General features: G+C 47.9%; 1 protein-coding gene across 3 annotated transcripts in view; it reads left to right on the top strand.

The window, feature by feature from the left end:
* Atp6v0a4 (ATPase H+ transporting V0 subunit a4) overlaps window positions 1-20,492 on the top strand; it is a 59,597-nt gene extending 39,105 nt beyond the window's left edge. For 2 of the 3 annotated variants that reach the window (XM_042677122.1, XM_042677123.1), the window contains exons 12-21: window positions 137-276; window positions 3,187-3,344; window positions 5,713-5,806; window positions 8,075-8,193; window positions 9,201-9,417; window positions 10,565-10,666; window positions 15,363-15,482; window positions 17,649-17,766; window positions 19,076-19,247; window positions 20,155-20,492. In XM_042677122.1, coding sequence (XP_042533056.1) covers window positions 137-276; window positions 3,187-3,344; window positions 5,713-5,806; window positions 8,075-8,193; window positions 9,201-9,417; window positions 10,565-10,666; window positions 15,363-15,482; window positions 17,649-17,766; window positions 19,076-19,247; window positions 20,155-20,248 — 1,334 coding nt within the window. In that variant the 3' untranslated portion in view covers window positions 20,249-20,492. The remainder of the gene's footprint in view (window positions 1-136; window positions 277-3,186; window positions 3,345-5,712; window positions 5,807-8,074; window positions 8,194-9,200; window positions 9,418-10,564; window positions 10,667-15,362; window positions 15,483-17,648; window positions 17,767-19,075; window positions 19,248-20,154) is intronic. The other variant, XM_042677124.1, reaches the window with a different exon arrangement.
* The last annotated feature ends 875 nt before the right edge of the window (window positions 20,493-21,367 follow it).

Here is a 21,367-nt window from a genome sequence, read left to right as displayed (position 1 = left end):
GTTGGGACTGGGGGAGAGGACAATCAGGAGACGGGGAGGAGGAAGGGTTGTGATGGGAAGTCTTTGCGTGGGTGGGAGCGGGGGGTGGATGGGGGGGTCTAACATCTCAGCTGTCTCTGTCCCCTGCCCTCCCCAGCTCCCTACACCATCATCACCTTCCCCTTCCTGTTCGCGGTGATGTTCGGAGACTGCGGGCACGGGGTGGTCATGCTGCTGGCCGCGCTGTGGATGGTGATCAACGAGAGAAGCTTGCTGGCCCAGAAGAGCAGCAGCGAGGTGGGTGTGCCCGGGGCTCCTGGGGCAACGTATTAAGTGGTGCGTGTGCTCTGCCACATGTTTTCATGGAAAGACTAAGGAGCTGGCTCATGGCTGTGGTCCTCGCTACCCTACGCAGGGAGCTGAGAGTCGAAGATCTCTGAAGCCAGTTGGAACTGGCAAGTCTGAGATTCTTATCTCCAATTAAGCACTAAAAAAAAAAAAAAGTGGCAGAAGCGGAACTGTGGCTTAAGCAGTAAAGAGCCAGCCTTGAGACAAAAAGCTAAGCCGGTGCCAATCGCTTGCGCCTGTAATCATGGCTACTCAGGAATCTGAGACCTAAGGATCACGGTTCAAAGCCAGCATGGGAAGAAAAGTCTATGAGACTCTTATTTCCCATTAACCACCCAAAAACCAGAAGTGGAGCTGTGGCTCAAAGTGGTAGAGCACTAGCCTTGAGCAAAAGAGCTCAGGGATAGCACCCAGACCCTGAGTTCAAGCCCCATGACCAACCAAAGAAAAGAAAAAAGCTAAGCAAGAATGTGAGGCCTGGAGTTCCAGTACCAGCACACACACACACACACACACACACACACACACACACACACACACACACACACACACACACACACACACACACACACACAGAAGGTGGATGGGGGAGCTGTAAAGTAAGAGAAGAACCAAAATTCAACACTAAACTATCAAACTCCCAGCCAGAGATCGCTTCTTTGGATAGTTTGGTGGACTTCACTCAGCATTTTGGGGGTTTGTTGTTTGATAACACACTGGCTCTTTTTAATGTTTGTTTTGTGTGTGCTGGTCCTGGGCCTTCTTGTATCCTTTAGGGTTTTTTTTTTTACTTGCCAGTCCTGTGGCTTGAACTCAGGGCCTGGTTGCTACCTTTGAGCTTTGGTGCTCCAAGCTAGTGCTCTTCTGAGCCACTGTGCCATTTCCCACTTTTTGGTAGTTAATTAGAGATCAGAGTCTCACAGACTTTCTTATCTAGGCTGGCTTTGCACCATGATCCTCATATCTCAGCTTCCTGGGTAGCTAGGGTTATAGGTGTGAGCCACCATGGCCTGGCTCCTTTAGTTTTTTTGCTCAATACTTGGCTTCTTGCACTTGAACTACACCTCTACTTCTAGCATTTTGCTGTTTAATTGAAGATAAGGGACTCTTGGGCTTTCCTGTCTCAGCTGGCTTCAAACTAGGATCTTTAGGTTTCAACCTCCTGAGTAGCTAGGATTCTTTTTAAATTTTTGTCTTTTGTGGTGCTGTGGACTAAACTCAGGTTTTCACGAGTGCTATACATTCTACCACTAATCTACACCTCCACCCCCCTCTTTTTTTCTAACATTTTTTTCTCATTATAAAAATCATACCTATACTTTGAAAAATCTAGAAAACAGTATAGTCTACCACCTAGAGAAAAATCACAATGAACATTTTTTAATATCTTCCCATTTTGTGTGTGCTTATTCACAAATTCAGAAACTTTGAAAATGTTCATCATGAACCGGGCGCTGGTGGCTCACACCTGTAATCCTAGCTACTCAGGAAGCTGAGATCTGAGGATCACAGTTCAAAGCCAGCCCGGGCAGGAAAGTCCATGAGACTCTTATCTCCAATAAACCACTAGAAAACCGGAAGTGGTGCTGTAGTTCAAGCCCTAGAGTGCTTGCCTTGAAATGAATGGCAGGGACAGCATCCAAGCCCAGAGTTCAAGCCTCACAACCGACCGCAAAAAAATGTTCATCATAGAGGGCATGAGAATTTTAGCTTCCTTTTTTTGTCTTTGTGCCAGTCCTGGAGCTTGAACTCAGGACCTGGGTACTATTTCTGAGCTTCTCTTGCTCTAGGCTAGTGCTCTACCACTAGAGCTATAGCTCCACTTCCAGCTTTATGATAGTTTATTGGAGATAAGAATCTCATGGACAGGCTGGGAAGGTGGCTCAGTGATAGAGCACTTGCCTTGCATGCATGAGGCCCTGGGTTCGATTCCTCAGCACCACATAAGCAAAAAGAAAAAAGCCGGAAGTGACGCTGTGGTTCAAGTGGTAGAGCGCTAGCCTTGAGCTGAAGAGCTGAGGGACAGCGCCCAGGCCCATGACCGAACCCAAAACAAAAACAAAAACAAAGAATCTCATAGACTTTCTTACCCAGACTGGCTTCGAATTTTGATCCTCAGATCTCAGCCTCCTGAATAGGATTTAAGACATGGGCCATCAGTACCCAGTTTGTAGCTTCCATTTTAAACTTCAAATATCATGCATATTTGTTCATAAGAGTCCATTGCCCACAAGGTCTGACTAAGAAATCTTGAATATCAGCTCTTCTAGCTGTATCTTCATGAACTCCTTTCCAGGAGTGACAGGAAGATTCTAGCAATCTGGTAACTAATTACACAGTATCAGTTCATTGATTAACATCTATGCTAATCCATTTGCCAAGGCAACTATGCCTTTAGCTCTGCTATGAGTTGTGAGGTGGAGGCCATCTTGAATGGCGGTGGAATTGGTCAGCGTTCGCTCAGTGACATCAGAGTGAGTTAACCAGAAGCAAGGTCAATGGGCAGAGCCATCCAAATACAACATTCCACCACCAGGTTAACGGAGGTGTTTTCTAGGGGAAACATTTCAAGTGAGTTGCCAATTTCCACTTCAGCCATTCCGCTAATGACTGGTCCACACCATCCCTCCCTCGCCGGAAATCACTTCCCCCTCAGCACACTTAGACTTAGCTTTATAATGGAAGACCCCAACGCACTGTGAAGTGAAGGCACGTGTGTGTGTGTGTGTGTGTGTGTGTGTGTGTGTGTGTGTGTGTGTGTGTGTGTGTGTGACGTTGCCCCTGCCCAGCCAGCCCTCCCAGTGATGTGGAGACAGCCTCAGCCCCGCCCCTCCTGAGTCCCCCTGTCTCCTGGGCCAGATCTGGAACACCTTCTTCCATGGGCGCTACCTGATCCTCCTCATGGGCATCTTCTCCATTTACACGGGGCTGATCTACAATGACTGCTTCTCCAAGTCTCTTAACATCTTCGGGTCTTCTTGGAGTGTCCAGGCCATGTTTAGGAACGGCAGCTGGAAGTAAGTTCACAGCCCGACTCCTTTCACTACCCATGAGGGTCTTTACCTGGGTCTGCTCCATGGTGAACTGGCAAATTCAACCAATAATTCTCCTCTTCTCTCCTCTCCCCTCCCCTCCCCTCTCCTCTTCTCCTCTCCTCTCCCCTTTCTTCTCTTCCTCCCCTCCCCTCTCTCCTCCTCCCCTCCACCTCCTTTCCCCTCCCCTCCTCTCCCCTCCTCTCCTCTCTTCTCATCTCCCCTCTCCTCCCCTCCCTTCTCCTCCCCTCCCCTCTCCTCTTTCCTCTTCCTCCTCCACTTCCATCTCTAAGACTGGGACTCACACTTGGTACCCGATGCTTTTGCTCATTGGCTAGTGCTCTACCAACATCCATGCCACCAACTCCTCATTGAATTGCCTTTACTGAGCAAACAATTTGTGTTGGTCATTGTAAGACATGGAGATCGCTTTTAAGATTTCAGTGCATGAGCCAGGTGTAGGTGGCTCACGCCTGTAATCCTAGCTACTCGGGAGGCTGAGATCTGAAGATCATGGTTCAGAGCCAGCCTGGGCAGGAAAGTCTGTGAGACTTTTATCCACCAGAAAACCAGAAGTGGTGCTGTGGCTTAAAGTGGTAGAGCGGGGCTGGGAAGGTGGCTCAGTGGTAGAGCGCTAGCCTTGAGTGAAAAAGCCAAATGAGTGTACGAGACCCTGAGTTCAAGCTCCAGGATTGGCATCATTAAAAAAAAAAAAAAAAAAAGAGCCACCTGCTGGGGCTCAGGCCTGTCACCCTAGCAAGTAAGAGGCTGAGATCTGAGGATCGTGGTTTGAAACCAGTCTGAGTAGGACTCTATCTCCAATAAACTATTCAGAAAAGGCCAGAAGTGGTGCTTTGGCTCAAATGGTAGAGCGTTAGCTTTGAGCATAGAGAGGCTCAGGGACAAAGCCCAGGCCCTGAGTTCAAGCCCCAGAACCAGCAGAGAGAGAGACAGAGACAGACAGACAGACAGATAGACAGACAGAGACAGGGGGGGGGGAAAGAAAAAGAAAAGAAAAGAACGGCAGGCATTGTAGATATGGTATGGATTTGGGCCGCTCGGGGCAGCTTAGCTGCAGCATTAAAATCAAGAAGTCGATGGATTGTAGCGTCAGCTCCCTGGATTGACCTTGTGGCTGATAGAATGAGCGGGGCAGGCCGGGAGGAATGGGGGCCATGGGAAAGAGAGACTGGAAGTGATGCCAACCCCATCTTCCCCTGTGTGTCCCAGAAGTCTGTCAGATGAGCATTTGCTCATCAGAGTGGGTGCACAGCGCTTCGGAACGGGGTGTTTGTGGGGAGAGAGGATGTCTTGAGCTGGAGGGAAAGGTCCGTGTGGTAAATTGGGAAAGAGCAGGTCCTGCGCTGCTGGACAGTAGGAGAGTGCCAGGGACAGAGGTGTCACCTGCCTGTGATGGTTAGGACTCTTTGTGTCATGTGTCTGAGCAGAAGTAGTCTCAGGGCTGAATTTGGGAACCTACACATCAAAGGTCATGTTTGCCCATCTTTTTTTTTTTTCTTTGTTGGTCCTGGGGCTTGAACTCTGGGCCTGGGCGCTGCTCAAAGCCAGTGTTGTACCACTTGAGCCACAGCACCACTTCCAGTTTTCTGGTTGTTTGGAGATAAGAGTCTTACAGACTCTCCTGCCCAGGCTGGCTTTGAACCATGATCCTCAGATCTCAGCCTCCTGAGTGGCTAGGATTACAGGTCTGAGCCACCAGTGCCCGGCTGTCCATCTTCTTAGAGTCAGTATAAGATTTCTTTGTCATGTTCTGGAACTTCTGTGAACATGGGAGCTGGGAGGAACAGAGCAAAGGAGAGGAGCAGAAACAAATGTATGGTCTCCAGTATGGTCTTCCCTCCACAAGCATAGGAGAATCGAACTTTTTTTTTTTGTACCAGTACTGGGACTTGAACTCAGGGCCTGGGCACTGTCCCTAGTTTTTTCACTTAAGGCTGGTGCTCTACTACCTGAGCCACAACTCCATTTCAAACTTCCCTGCCTCAGCTGGCTTCAAATTGTGATCCTCAGATCTCAGGTCCCTGAGCAGCTGGAATGACAGATGTGAGCCACTAGTACCCAGGTGATCCAATAATTTCATGTAAGGAAATTCAAAAGTTTCACCTGTTTGCCAAAATGTTCAGGAAACATAAATGGAGGGTGAGCAGAACAGCGAAAAGATTGGGGCTCCTTTGGCATAGGGGTTGGGATTTTAAGGGTTTGGTGATATAAAGCAACACCCTGGGCTTTGGTTGTTCTACAAGATCTGGACTGATGGCATTAGATTATTTTTTCCTCATCCGATGGGTCATCAATTCATTTTATTTTGTTTTATTTTTCCCTCTCCCTGCAGTACTCATGTACTGGAAGCAAATAGCTACTTACAGCTGAACCCAACCATCCCTGGAGTGTATTCTGGAAATCCATACCCATTTGGGATTGATCCGGTAAGAATGTCTTCTGTGTAGAATGTTGTAGAGAAGCTCTCTGAATAGAGGAGGAAGAAGGACGAGAATGCATCAACCCCACAAATCTTGGGATCAGATGGATGAACATGAGCCAGAGGTTTTTTATGAAACATGGCGCTGGATTCCAGTACAAACCCTCCTTGTGATCGTTCCTCAGCCCCACCGCTCTCGGCATCCTTCTGCCATTCCACTCGGAGTTAGGTGAATGATTCTGAAAAGCCCTTGGTTTGGTAGGGAGTCTATTTAGCAGATACCTTATTTAGCATCGATCAGGCCCTTTCCTTTGTTGTTTTCTCTCAGGGGGGAGCGTTTCTCCCTTTTATCTATCTATCATCTAGTGCGGGTACTGGGGCTTGAACTCAAGGCCTCATATTCTCATTTGGCTTTTTAACCTAAGGCTGGTGCTCTGTCACTCGAGCCACACCTCTACTTCTGGCTTTCTGGTGGTTAATTGAAATAAGAGTCTCATACCTTCCTTCCTTAGCTGGTTTTGAACTAAGATCCTTAGATCTTAGCCTTCTGAATAGAATTACATAGACATGAGCCACCAGTGCCCGGCAGCATTTTCTATTTTTTGTAGTAAACTACACATTTGCTTACTTTTTTTTTGTCAGCCGTGGGGCTTGAACTCTGGGCCTGGGAGCTGTCCCTCAGCTCTTCAGCTCAAGGCTAGCGCTCTACCACTTGAGCCACAGGCCACTTCCTGTTTTCTGGTGGTTAATTGGAGATAAGAGGCTCATGGACTTTACTGCCCTGACTGGCTTTGAACCATGATCCTCAGATCTCAGCCTCCTGAGTAGCTTTGCTTTTACTTTTGTTTTAACTGCCTCAACACACATTTTAAAAGAAGATATCCACTTCGTTTTATTTATTTGCTTGTTGTATCCTAGTCAACTAGATGTGGGATGAACAAGAACAAAGGAGATTCCAGATACACATGCCCAAGCTTATGATAAGCCAAGCTCATGATGGCCCAGCACAGACTGCCACCAGGGGGCAGCCTTGTGCTCCAAATGAATATGAACAGGCTAGACTTGAACCTGGCAGATGCTTGACGTTCATGTTTTCATTCACAGCTTCTCTTTGTGGGCTGGAAGTGGAGATCTCAGTTCTGTCCCTTAACTTCTGCTCAAGGATGGTGTTCTACCAATTGAGCCAGCTTTTTGCTGGTTAATTGGAGATAGGAGTCTCATGAGCTTTCCTGCCCAGGTTGTCTTTGAACCTGGATCTGAGCTTAGTTTTCTTAGTCTCCTCAGTCGTGAGGATTACAGGTGTGAATCATTAGCATGTGTCATGTGTTCTACAGTTTATGAACCAGGTCAAATCCTTGCAATCTGGTTTTTAAGCGTGAAGGGTTAGACCCAAATGCATGTGGTTATATTTGTAGACTGGAAAGCCTTATCTTTGGACAGAACCATATGATGTTAAGGGTCTCACCGTCTTCCTTTGCATTGGAATTCATGGCTTCCTGTCTTTTCCCAGCCCACATTCAAGGCATCAGCAAACTGTCTGCTGCCCTCAGGCAGAGCAGCATGTAGAAATGTATATTTTAAAGTCCACGGCTGGGAAGGTGGCTCAGTGGTAGAGCGCTTGCCTTGCATGCATGAGGCCCTGGGTTCGATTCCCCAGTACTGCATAAGCAAAAAGAAAAAAAAAGCTGGAAGTGGCGCTGTGGCCCAAGTGGTAGAGCATTATCCTTGAGCTGAAGAGCTGAGGGACAGCGCCAAGGCCCAGAGTTCAGGCCCCACGACCGGACCCCCCCCCAAAAAAAATAATATAGTCAATGGTCTAGATTTCTTCTTTACATGAAATTTTGTCTTCTGCTAACAAGTTAGGAAAGGAAGGAAAAAAGTTGGGGTGAAGGAGACGATAAGATGTTGAAATAAAGAATTTCCAGAAGGAGAGGGGGAGGGAGGGTAAGAGAAAAGAAAGAAGAAAGAAGGAAGGAAATAAATTTAAGGTTCTTAAAGTAATACATACTTGCTAAGAAAATCTGGAGAGAGAGAGTGTTGGTACTCACTCTCAAACTCAGGGCCTTGATCTCTCACTAGGTTTTTTCACTCAGGGCTGGTGCCCTGCTGCTTCCATCCTTTTGCTAGTTAATTGGAGCTAAGAGCTCTCAGATTTGTCTGTGCTGGCCAGCTTTGAATCTCGATCCTCAGCTCTCAGCTCCTCTGTAGCTAGGATTACAGGCGTGAGCTGCCGACGCCGGGCATTCACCTATTCCTGTTGTGTTTCTTTATCCAGATTTGGAACCTGGCTTCAAACAAACTCACCTTTTTGAACTCTTACAAAATGAAGATGTCGGTTATCCTTGGGATTGTGCAGATGATCTTTGGCGTTGTTCTCAGCCTCTTCAATCACATGTGAGTGTCTGGAGTTACCTGTCTAGGGAACCGCAGTGCCTAGCTAGGGCGGAGTCACCAGCGCGCTGTTTCTCTGTGCTGCCGGCCTGGCTGGAAACAGGGACTCTTTCTTCTACGCAGTCTGTCAAAAGTCATTGGAAACACCTGCAAGGTGGAAGCTTTGTTCAAGCAGTGATCCAGGGAGGACTTGTGGAACTTCTGGCTGGTGTGCGACCCTGTATTCTGCACCACACCCGCTGTCCCTGCTTCTCCGTCTCCTCCTCCACCTCTTCCTCTGTTTTCTTTTCTTCTTTCTTCCTCTGCCTCCTTGTCTTCCCCTTTTTTTGTGTACCAGTTCTGGGGCTTGAGCTCAGGGTTCACGCTCTCTCTTGGCTTTTAAAAATTCTAAGCCCCAATCCTGGGGCTTAAACTCTGCACCTGGGCGCTGTCTCTGAGCTCCTTTTTGCTCATGGTTAGTGCTCTACTACTTGAGCCATGGCACCACTTCTGGCCTTTTCTGAGTAGTTTCTTGGAGATGAGTCTCATGGACTTTCCTGCCCCGGCTGGCTTTGACCCACACCCTCAGGTCTCAGCCTCCTGAGTAGCTAGGATCATAGATGTGAGCCACTAGTGCCCAGCTCTCTTGGCTTTTTTTTTTTTTTTTTTTTTTGCTCAAGATGGATGCTCTACCACTTGAGCCATCCCTCTGCTTCCAGCTTTTTGCTGGTTAACCGGAGATAAGGGTCTTCTGGACTTTTCTGCTTGAGTTGGCTTTAAACTGCGATCTTCACATCTCGGCCTTACAACTAGGTAAGATTATAGGCATGAGCCACTGGTACTTGGCTTTCTCTGAATGTTTTGTATCAGAAACACTTCCCAGTATTTCCTGTCTTTTCTGTTCTATGCGTACATGGCTCTGTTTGCCAGGGGAGCGCTCAGAAAAAGGCATGGAACATTCTGTGCTTGGGGAAGAGTATTTCAGTAGTAATGTGCCTTTCATGGTCTGTCTTCTGTGTCCCTGTCCTCAGATTCTTCAGGAAAATAATGAACATCCTTCTGCAGTTCATCCCAGAGATGATTTTTATCCTGAGCCTGTTCGGATACCTGGTGTTCATGATCATTTTCAAATGGTGCCAGTATGATGCCCACGTGTCCCAGTATGCCCCCAGCATCCTCATCCACTTCATCAACATGTTTCTGTTTGACTATGACGACCCCTCCAACGCACCCCTGTATAGCCATCAGGTATAGCTGCTTGTTAGAAAAGCTGCATTTAAGCTGATGCTTCAAATGTCTCACACCTGTAATCCTCGCTGCTCACACGGCTGAGACCTAAGGCGCATGACTGTAAGCCAGCCGGGGCAGAAAAATTCTTGAGCTTCTTAACCAGCAAAAAGCCAGAGTGGAGGTGTGGCTCAAGTGGTAGAACACCAGCCTTGAGTGGAGAAGCCAAGAGAGTGCAAGGCCCTGAGTTTAAGCGCCAGTACACACACACACACACACACACACACACACACACACCAGTTTATTAAAAAAAAAAACGCAGACATTAGTTGAGGTTCATAAGAAAGAAAATTGAATAGAATGAAGATGAGGAGCATCTCTGTTTTATACTGGTTGTAAGTGTCTAGAAAACCAGTCTTGGAGCTGGGGGCATGGCTCAGCTGGTAGAGCACTAGCCAATGAGCAACAGCATCAGGTACTGAGTTCAAGTTTTGGTTTGGACCAAAAAAAAAAAAAAAACCCAAAGAAAAAAGAAACTCAGCCTCTCCTACAGAATCAGACTTAGGGACTCCTCCTATGAACGATAGAGGGCCAGCAGTATTTTCTTTTGCAAAACTATAAATTCCTCCCCCCGTCCTCCCACTGGATATAAGAAGAACTCAGTGAGTAATCACTTGGGTAGTCTTGAGTGAAAAATGCTAAGAGAGAGCACAAGGTCCCAAGTTCAAGGCCCAGTCCTGGCATAAAATAAAATAAAAATCATTGATGAAGTACAAATGGACCCAAGATAGATTGCACAGAATGGCGTGCTGCGTGAGTCACATGCTCTGCCTTTTGTGCGTCCCATGTCACAGGTGACTTCGGGGAGTGGGCTTGAGGGCCGGGAAGCATCAAGCTGACCGCCACACGTGGCACCCCCACTTCTTGTTCCAAGATTAGGCTCGGGAGCACATGAGCGGTGAGGGGTTACGTGGAGATAGGCCGTAAAGTCACAGCTGTCGCCGGTGGCTGGCGGGCACCGCAGGCTGAGCCCCGCTGAGCCCGTACTCTTGCCCCGCCTCTGGGAATGTCTGCTGTGAGTCGGTGCTGCTGAGATCACCCATGTGTGCCGTGTTCACTGCGCAGCGCTTCTGTGGGCTTCATTATGATGATTTTGTTGGTCTTGCAGCAAGAAGTCCAGACCTTCTTTGTGGTGATGGCCTTGCTTGCCGTGCCCTGGATGCTGCTCATCAAGCCCTTCGTGCTCAGAGCCAGGCACCGGAGGTCTCAGGTAAGTCCAGGCTTGGGTGTGCCCACTGCGGGGTCTGGGTCCTCTTTTTTTGTGGGTGTTAGTGCTGGAGCTTAAACTCAAGGCTCAGGAGCTGTTGCTTGGCTTTTTTGCTTAGGGCTGGTACTGACCCTACCTCCAGGCTGGCATTTTGGAGATAGGGTCTTGAGGACTTTTCTGCTTGGGCTGGCTCCTGCTGCTTCCTGAATAGCAATCGTTACAGGAAGGAGCCATGTGCCCAGCTAATTTCCAGCATAATAATCTTCTCTAACACATTAAATTGTGTGTATGTGTGTGTGTGTATGCGCGTGTGCGTGTGTGTATGTGTGTGTGTGTGTGTGTGTGTGTGCGCGCGGCGCGTGCTAGCACTGGGCTTGAACTCAGGACCTGGGCATTGTCCCTTATTTCTACCTCTTGAGCCACAGCTCTACTTCCAATTTTATGATGGTTAATTGGAGATAAGGACCTCATGGACTGTCCTGCCCAACCCGGCTTCCAACCATGGTCCTAAGATCTCAGCCTCCTGAATAGCCAGGATTACAGGTGTGAGCCACTAGTGCCTGGCTCTAACACATTAGATCTTGCTCCTAAAGACTCTGCTTAGGATGTGTGGCTGCTGCTTCATGGTAGTTTATGATTTCTAAGAGTCTAAACTTGATTGTGTTATTGGTTGAACATAGGAGTATTTTAATCTAGTTTTACTTCTTTAATGAATAGTAAAAGTTGTTTTTTGAGCAGTGTCCTAGAGTTGTGAGATTTCATTACATTACATTGTAGATTGCATTGTAGAACCAGAGAAGTAAACACTTGAAATAAGTCGGCTCTTTATTTATAGGTGATTTTCCTCCTGTTGCTAAATATTTGTTTGAGCCATTTTTTTTCCTTTTGTTATACCGCTGGGAAGCTCAGATTTACTTGGAAGTGCTGAAGCATTTAATAATGGCCTACAGTAAATAGGATTTAGGGAGATTAGCCCTTCCCTGGACATTTGAGCCCCGGCCTGACTTTATATTCCCCCTGCTTGCTTCCATTAGTGAGAAGGATTAAATGGACTGTATGGAGATCATGAATGCCTTAAATGGTTAGAAATATTTTCAGATTAAATTCTACTTTTCTAAAATCTCTGTTGAATATTGATCTCAAATGTAATTTCTATGGGAGATGGGGTCCGGGTCGGCAAAAAGTACTTGTGGATTGTGGAGTTAATGGAGGAGAGGCCAAGACAATGAAGGGAGATAGATCCCCCCTTATTAGAACTTGGAAAGCTGGGTTCAAGTTCAAAGTCCCAGGTTGGAGGCTGCCACTCAGTAGTAACATGGTCGGCTGTTATTCACAAGGTCCTCACAGTATTTAATCTTCAGCACCACACAACAGACACGCAAATTAACAACAACAACAACACTGTGCACCACACATGTCCACACACCTCTCCTGAAAAGAAATCAAAGTCCCAACTGACCTTCCACCTTCTGAGGAATCAAGCTAAGAAGAGGTGAGAGCATATTTTATTTAAGAGTTTGTTGGCTTGATTTTTAACTGGTAAATGTTTAAACATCTGGCAAGGGAATTTGCTCAGAGCCCTGCAGCTATGAAAGCAGATCTGCCAAAGACAGAAACGTAAAGCTGGGGGCAGGACTCGAGTGGGAGAGCATCTGCCAGGAAGTGAGTCTGGAGGGATGTGGGACATTTAAAGCCACTCGCAAAGACTTGAAAGGAATGAAACTTAAGCAGTGCTGAACTGAAAATCCAAAATCTAGATGTCTCAGAACCATTTTTTTTTCTTTTTTTTTTTGGGTCTGGTCATGGGGCCTGAACTCTGGGCCTGGGCGCTGTCCCTCAGCTCTTCAGCTCAAGGCTAGCGCTCTACCACTTGAGCCACAGCGCCACTTCCGGCTTTTTTCTTTTTGCTTATGTGGTGCTGAGGAATTGAACCCAGGGCCTCATGCATGCAAGGCAAGCGCTCTACCACTGAGCCAACTTCCCAGCCCCGTCTCAGAACCATTTTGAGCTCCAACAGGACGCCATGAGTGGAAAAGTCCACACCTGGCCTCGTGCGTCTGCTCACAGTTAAAATGGAGGTGGACCAAACCTATGGTTAATTTCCCTTCACAGCACACGTGTTTGGTATAACATACATGCACACAAGTAGATAATATTTGCACATAATTGTGCAAAGATTCCAAAATCAAAAACAGGGGAATTCAAAATATGTCTGATTCTAAGCATTTCAGACAGTGGAAAATTAATCGGCGTTACACTCAAACCTTAGTGTGTAACCAGGCTGAACAGAACAATAACTGTCTAGTGTTCTTGTGCTTTTTTTCCCCCCTAAGCTGTTCTATACTATGGTGCTTTTATTTTCAAGAGATTATCTGTGTTGGGAAAGTTATTAATCTTGGTAATTTTGCCCAGTAAAATTTTGACAGGGTGTGTTTTCTTTTTTTTTCTTTCTTTCTCTCTTTCTTTCTTTTCTTTCTTCCTCTCTCTCCCTCCCTCCTTCCCTCCCTTCCTCCTTTCCTCCCTCCCTTCTCCTTCCTTCCTTCCTTTCTTCCTTCCTCCCTCCCTCCCTTCCTCCCCTTTCCTTCTTCCTCCCCTTCCCTTTTTCCTTCCTTCCTTCCTTCCTTCCTTCCTTCCTTCCTTCCTTCCTTCCTTCCTTCCTTCCTTCCTTCCTTCCTTCTTTTCTTTCATTCTTTTCCTCCTCCTCCACCACTACCTCCTCCTCATCAGCCTCCTCCTCTTCCCTCCTCCTCCTCCTCCTCTTCTCCTTCTCCTTCTCCTCCTCCTCCGCTTTCTCCTCCTCCTCTTCTCCTTCTCCTTCTCCTCCCCCCCCCCCCCCCCCCTCTGTTTCACTATTAGAGCTTGACACAGGGCCTGGCCATTTTGTCTCTTAGGGTTTTTTTTTTTTTTTTGCCCTCAAAGCTGGCACGCTCCTTGTTGAGCCACAGCTCCATCTCTAGCTTTTTGGTGGTTAATTGGAGATAAGAGTCGCAGATTTACTAGCCCAAGCTGGCTTCAAACCACAATCCTCAGATCTCAGCCTCCCAAGCAGCTAGGATTACAGGTATGAACTATCAGTGCCCAATCTGCAGGATGTGTTTCTTTTAACAACAGGGATCTTCGATGCGTGTATTGCCTTTCTGTAAAAAAGGCATCATTGCAAGTTTCTCCAGTGCAATGGGATAAAAGTGCGTGCTCTGTCTGCAGTGGGACTACCTGTTTTTGGGTCCTGACTGTCACTGGCCTTGCCAGCCTGTGGCACTGGACACAATTTGAAACTTTTCTGTGCTAGTTTAATTTTCTATAAAATAGGCTGATAAGTCTACGTATATAAAATAGTTGGTTTGAAGACTCAGTGAGATAAGTTTTTTTTTTTTTTTTGGTCCAGTCATGGGGCCTGAACTCTGGGTCTGGGCGCTGTCCCTCAGTTCTTCAGCTGAAGGCTAGCGCTCTACCACTTGAGCCACAGTGCCACTTCTGGCTTTTTTTTCCTGCGTATGTGGTGCTGAGGAATCGAACCCAGGGCCTCAGGCATGCAAGGCAAGCGCTCTACCACTGAGCCACCTTCCCAGCCCCTGAGATAAGTTTAGACCAGGACCAAATACCTAGTTAACCTTTTAGGTTTTTTGAGATAGTGTCTTACTTTGTAGCCTAGGCTAACCTTGAACTCAGCTGTCTCCCTGCCACGGCTTCCCAAGTGCTGGGATTACAGGCTTGTGCCACCATGCCTGGCTTATAGTTAACACTGAAGGAGAACTTTCATTTGACATAGTACTCTTATTTTATTTTTATTGTAAAGGTGATGTACAGAGGGGTTACAGTTACACAAGTCAGGTAGTGAATACATTTCTTTTTTAACAGTAGCATTCCCTCGCTCACTTTCTCCCAGACTTCCCCTCCCTTCTCCCTCCCCACCAAGTTGTATAGTTCATTCCAACATAACGTCTAGTGCGTATCGCTGCTGCTTGGCTCGCCCTTTGTCCACCAATTCTGTGCTTCCCGTCCCCTCCCCAATCAGATAAACTTACATACAAGACAGAAAATTTAAAAAAAAGTGATAAAAGGGGAAAAAAGCAAAGAAAAAAGAAAGAAAGAAAAAAGAACCACAAACAGTAGACTAAAAATACCTCTTGTTTCCATTTCTTGGAGTTTATGTTGATAAGCATCATTTTATATGATCGTATGCACATAGCTATTGAGCACTTGTGATATAGCTATTGAGCACTTGTGATACTCTCCTAAGAATATTCTCCTTTGGTCTCACTGTGTGAATGTTTAGAGTCCTGTTTAATTAATCATGTCCAGGGTAAGGAGAACTCACTCCAAAACTCCTTAAACTCTTCAATAAAATAGACAGGGAAAGATCCCTACCAAACTCAATTGATGAAGCCAGCATAACCCTCTTCCCCAAGCCAGATAGGATCTCATCAAAGAAAGAGAACTCTAGACCCATCTCTTTGATGAACATCAATGCAAAACTTCTCAATAAAATTCAGCAACTAACCAAAAAAAAAATTGTAACACTGTGATCAAATGGGATTCATTCCAGGAATGCAAAGCTGGTTCAATACACTCAAGTCAATGAGTGTAATTCAACACATCAGCATGAGCAAGGACAAGAACCACATGGTCATCCCAGTGGACGCAGTACCGGTGTAGTTCTAAGGGTGACTTTGGCCCTCTCTTCTTTGCTTCCTGACAGCTGCAGTCCTTCACACTCCACTCAAATGCCACAGATGACATGGAGGGTGGCCATGCCAGCCCGTCTGCTCAGAAGCCTTCTGCAGCAGCCCATGGTGCCCAGGATGACCATGAAGAAGAGGTATGGGGGACTAGGGCACCAAGGAAGACTGGCAAAGGTTTTAGAAGTAGGATCTAGTCTTTTTTTTTTTCTTTTTGGTCAATTGTGGGGCTTGAACTCTGGGCCTGGGCACTGTCCCTCAACTCTTCAGCTCAAGACTAGTGCTCTTGGGCTGGGAAGGTGGCTCAGTGGTAGAGCGCTTGCCTTGCATGCATGAGGCCCTGGGTTTGATTCCTCAGCACCACATAAGCAAAAAGAAAAGAGCCAGAAGTGGCGCTGTGGCTCAAGTGGTAGAGCGCTAGCCTTGAGCTGAAGAGCTGAGGGACAGCGCCCAGGCCCAGAGTTCAGGCCCCACAACCGGACCCAAAAAAACAAACAAACAAAAAAAAAAGACTAGTGCTCTTCCACTTGAGCCACAGTGCCACTTCTGGCCTTTTCTGCTTATGTGGTGCTGAGGAATTGAACCCAAGGCCTCATGCATGCGAGGCAAGCACTCTACCACTGAGCCCAGGATCTAGTCTTAATGGTCACTGGAGTGTAGCCGCTGGCCTGCCTTCAGTGGACTGGGGAGAGTCTGGGGACCCCACTGGCCTCTGCCCTATAGCCCTGACTTCTGGGAGTTTGGGGAGACCCCAGCACAGTGGCAAATCTACCAGGATCAAAGCTGCTCCATACCAACCAATCTGGGAGCATTTTAATGTTTTGGCTAGCTACTCACGTAGGTATGGTTGAGTATCAACTACAGGTGTAGTAGCACAGAAGGTTCTAGAGTCAGCTGCATGGTCAGCTCCATCTCAGCAGTGCCCCTGGGTGGCAGCACAGCCCTTATCTAGCTGAAGTCTGGAAGTCAATCGGTTGCCATGGCCTGCTTGTTCTTCCGCCTCAGCTCTGCTCCGCCCCCGTCTTGGTTTGGTTCTTTGCTTCCCACGTGATGGAACAGCTGGCTGTGTTCTCACCCTGGCTGAAGTCGCCACCGCCCTGCCCAGCTCGGCTCGTTTACCTCGAGCGCCCTGCTGGTGTTCGATAAGAGATCTGCTTTCTGTGGCCGGCAGAGACGCTACAAATGGCACCGTTCATGGGATTCATTAACAAGATTTTTGTTTTCATTTAAACTAGTAGATAGTTAAATCAAATTAACCTAATTAATTGCCCAAGATTCCAAGTACAGAGAATAAACCCTCTACTCCCTGCTGGTGGCTACTGATACTGCCAGCTCTGTCTGCCACACCTGCTGGGGCATTTTCGAAGCCAACCCACTTACCTTTGGACTCAAGTTCTAGCCTGTCTGGCATGACTGCCTTGTGTGTCCTCATGCCCTGGATATGCACGGGCCGACCCCACCTGCACCTTCACGCCAACTGGCTCTCCATGTTTGAGCAACTTTACTCTCCATCCACCCGCAAGCGTAGGCTTGACTCTGCCTCCTTCCAAATGCCTGTCTCTTTCCTCTTCCTCCCCCTCTTCCTCTTCTTCTTCTTCTCCTTCTGTATCCAAACTTAGGCAATCCAAGGTCAAGAGCATAGTTCCCCAGGCTGACAGATCTGCCCCCATATCAGCTGCAAGTCTGAGTGGGAGGGGGTTTCCAGAGCCGCCATCCCTTCAGACCAGCTGTCCACAAATCGGGGGAAACCCTCAGCCTCATCAGTGGTTCCTGGAACAACTTCTGACCTTAGGAAGGTGCTACCCTTTTGTTATAGCAAAAGCACACAATTAAGAACCAGGCAGAGATGCACGGGGTGAGATCTAGGGGTGGAAGAGTTTCATAGGTGCAACTCCGTGTCCTTAGAGACAGGTTATAGTCCCAGCACCAAGGGTGCTGTATGCACCTCCCTGCCCCAGGTATTCCTGGGGTTCCATGATATGGACACGATTGGCAACAGGCAGCTCCCCCCAGCTCCCCCATGCCTGGAGGTCAGTCCCAGCCGTGTGATCATGTGGTTGGACTCGCTGGTGTGGCCAGGTTGGATCCTGGTTGGATCAGCGTCCATTTTGTCTATATGTATAGAAGTATCACACTGTACTCCGTGAATATGTACAAGTGTCTCATGTTCTTAAAAAAAGAAAACTAGGTTTTACCCCATGAATATGTGTTCTATGTTCCTTAGGGAAAAAAAAGGAAAACCAATTTTTAAATGATCTCATGACAAAAAGACAAAAATAACAGAACTAGAACATTCTCTCTTCCAGTTCAACTTTGGGGACGTCTTTGTCCATCAGGCCATCCACACCATCGAGTACTGCCTGGGCTGCATTTCCAACACGGCCTCCTACCTCCGGCTCTGGGCCCTGAGCTTGGCGCATGCGCGTGAGTGAGCACCAGCTTGTCACCTCCTCCCTGGCGGGGCCGAGCGGTGGACTAGTAGCCCAAGTGCCTTCTCTTGAGTTATTCGTGGCAGGTTTTCCAGAAGAAAGGTTGTTTTAACATCGTTTTACTGTGCACATATGTATCCTTAAGTGATTTAGTGTAGTTTTATATGGGTTTTTGAGTTCCTTCCTTCCTCCCTCTCTCCCTCCCTCCCTCCCTCTCTCTCTCTTTCTCTCTTTCTCTTTCTCTCTTTCCTTCCTTCCTTTCTTTCTTTCTCTCTTTCTTTTTTCTTTCTTCCTTCCTTCCTTTCTTTCTTTCTTTCTTTTCTTTCTGTTGTGGGGCTTGAACTCTGGGCCTGAGTGTTGTCCCTGAGCTCTTCAGCTCAAGGTGAGTGCTCTACCACTTGAGCCACAGCACCACTTCTGGTTTTCTGGTGGTTAGTTGGAGATAAGAGTCTCACAGACTTTCTTACCTGGGCTGGCTTTGAACCGTGATCCACAGATCTCAGCCTCCTGACTAGCTAAGATTACAGGTGTGAGCCACCAGTGATTGCTTGAATTTTTCGTGTGTGTGTGTGTGTGTGTGTGTGTGTGTGTGTGTGTGTGTGTGTGTGTGTGTGACTACTGGGACTTGCTCTCAGGGCCTGAGTGCTATCTCTTAGCTTTTTTTTGCTCAAGGTTAGTTAATTGAAGATAAGAGTCTCACAGATTTTCCTGTCTAGGCTAACTTTGAACCTCCGTTTTCAGATCTCAGCCCCCTGGGTAGCTAGAATTACAGGCATGAGCCACTGGTGCCCAACTTACCCAAGTTTGAATTTGTACAAATAGGATTTTGTCTTAGTGAGTCTGTGCTGGAATTATAAGGTCCCATAGACCGGACACCTTAACAAAGACAGGTATGTTCCATGGAGCCTGAGCTGGCAGTCTCAGCCCAGGGGGCGGGCCTGGAGGGTTCTGATGAGAGCCTTTTTCCTAGCTTGCAAATGGCTGCCTTCTCCATATGTCCTCCCAAGCTGAGGAGAGAGAGGGAGCGAGCAAAGCCTCCGGATGCTTCTTTGCAAGTCATGTCAATTGGTTTTACCCATCTGGTTGCCAATAGCTCCAGTTTGCTTACTCCTCTGGGTGAATATCACCCTGTGTTTGTCTGTCTCCCTCTTCCCCAAACCCTGCCACTGTGAGCAGCGCTGTTGGAGGCAATGGTGAGCGCAGGTGCCGGAGTGGAGCTGCCGATTAAAGCTGGCCAGGATGGCAGGGATCCGCAGGAACCAGGTGTGCCCTGGGGCTGAGCATCTTCCTCTTGCCTCCTGCAGAACTGTCTGAAGTGCTCTGGACCATGGTGATGAACATTGGCCTGCGCGTGCGCGGCTGGGGAGGGATCATCGGCGTCTTCGTTATTTTTGCTGTGTTCGCTGTTCTCACAGTGGCCATCCTGCTGGTCATGGAGGGCCTGTCCGCCTTCCTGCACGCCCTGCGGCTCCACTGGTAAGCCTGCCTGGCCCCTGGAAGCTTGGGGCGGCAGAGGGCCAGGACAGGCTCTGGGGCTGGCGGGGGCCGTCCGTCCTGTCATCACGGGATGGGAGCGACTTAGGTTCCTTTTCAGAATCTTAGTTTCGACATCTGTAGAACATTGTGTTGTACACATATACACATTTACACATGCTCAGTGCGTGCACCCGCTGACCTATAATAAATGCTAGCTACCTCCCTCCTTCTAAAGAGGAAGCAGAAGGAGGGGAGGAGAGTTCATGGAAGCTTTTGACCCCCACGGGTGTGCCCAGAGCCAGTCGGCCCTCTCTGGGCTGAGCGTTCTGCATGTGCTCGTGCGCTTCCCTACTGTCCTTCACTGACATGTTGGCTGCTGCTCCTAGGCCAAGCATTTGCACGTATCTAGGGGAGAGAATTGCAGCATCCCCGGCTTCCTTGACGATAGCATTTCCCCAAGTCACTAACGGCGTACAGACACGCACGCTGTAATGTCACAGAGCACAAATGATCGCGGGTGATCTTGCTTTGTGGGAGTGATGAGACTAGGACAAGGGTCTCTGGGGGTAGACCAAGCAACGAGAGTCAGGATGGTGACAGCAAACCTCTCTGCATACTGCTGTCTTCTGATAATGTTGCGCAGAGAGGATGTCCTTGCTTGCGATGGAGGCTGAGGACGGTCAGGATGCGGGGAGACACTGTGCAGTGGTCCTTGGGGCCTGGAGGAAGTGATGGGGGGGTGGGGAAGAGAGAGCCATCAGTATTCCTATGGTAGCCATTTAGCCTAGGCTGCCTTCCCCTGACTTGACCTTGATTTTATGAGTGTTCTCCTTGCCTCTACCTTCCAGCCTCTAATGAATGTGTTCTGCCATTTTTCCCCCTCCTACCCTTTCTCCCCCACCCACAGGGTGGAGTTCCAGAACAAGTTCTATGCTGGGGCTGGGTACAAGTTTTCTCCCTTCTCCTTTAAGCATATTCTGGAAGAGACGTCCGAGGAGTAGGCCTGGCTTTAAATGTCTGTACGTCGTGGTGCCAGCAAAAGAAGTTCAGTCTTGTCTCTGATGTCAGGCCTGGCAAGGCTGTCCCATGGAGGAATTATTCTTGGCTCCCTGAAGTGTGGGGCTATGTATTTGTTGGTCCTAAGTCTTGGGATTTGATATGACTTAACCCAGCCATAGAGGAGCTGCTACTTTTGGCAAATCATTTTGACTTCGTTCTCAAATAATAAAATGATTGGAAAAATGAGCAGGCTGTTACGTGATATCTTCTTGCACCATTTCCAGTGGCCTCATCAAGAACACAAACATTTAGGTCATGCACTCTTTCTTGAAGATGCCTTTTATTCAAAATCATTCCATAGCATTTAATACCGATGATTAGCAGTCAGCGAGGAACAATGGCGTTACACAAACACATCTGAAAGAAAGAAGGATCGTGTTTATTTTCTTCCATCACCCCCGGCCCCCCCACTACCTCTTTCCCTTGTCTGAGGCTTAGCACTAGGAACTTTCTCATGCATTTTTCAGTCCAGAGGAAGAAGAACAGGTAGGGTTCCTGGCTGGAGGCAGGGCCTCCCCTGGTGTGGCTCCCCTGTGTATTGCTAAATCAGGTGACATGCAGAGTGACATCATGCAGTCTCCGGCATTGTTCCCTGTCAATGCCCATGATACCGGAGAAACCACAGAAGGAGTGTGTCCACAGAAGGAGTGTGTGGGCTGGGGCTGCTTCTGGTAAACAGTGGAGCGAGGAGGCGTCTACCTCCTAGTCCAGCCCATTACCTTCTGAGCCCATGGGTCCAGAAGTAATTTCTCAGGCTTACCTGGACTGGCAAACTCCCAGGAGCCAAACTGCATTGTCTGAATGACCTTAATGCATGTGAATTACAAGATCGCTAGCAACCACACGGCTGGCATGAAAGGTAAATGTTTTTGTGGTGCTCTATAGTTTACAGAAATCTTTTCACATTTAACATTTCCATTGGGGGGTGGGAAGGGAGGAGGAGAGGGAGATGGGAAGGGATGGGAAGGGGAAACAAAGGAGGAGGCAACAATGCTTGATAAGAAATGTACTCATTACCTTGCCCATGTAATTGTAACCCCTCTGTACAGTATTTTCACAAT

This window comes from Dipodomys spectabilis, unplaced genomic scaffold (assembly GCF_019054845.1).
Source record: "Dipodomys spectabilis isolate Male_0828 unplaced genomic scaffold, ASM1905484v1 ptg000034l, whole genome shotgun sequence".
Classification (NCBI taxonomy): domain Eukaryota; kingdom Metazoa; phylum Chordata; class Mammalia; order Rodentia; family Heteromyidae; genus Dipodomys; species Dipodomys spectabilis.
The sequence above is the reverse complement of the archived record's forward strand: the minus strand, read 5'-3'. Positions and strand labels throughout refer to the sequence as shown.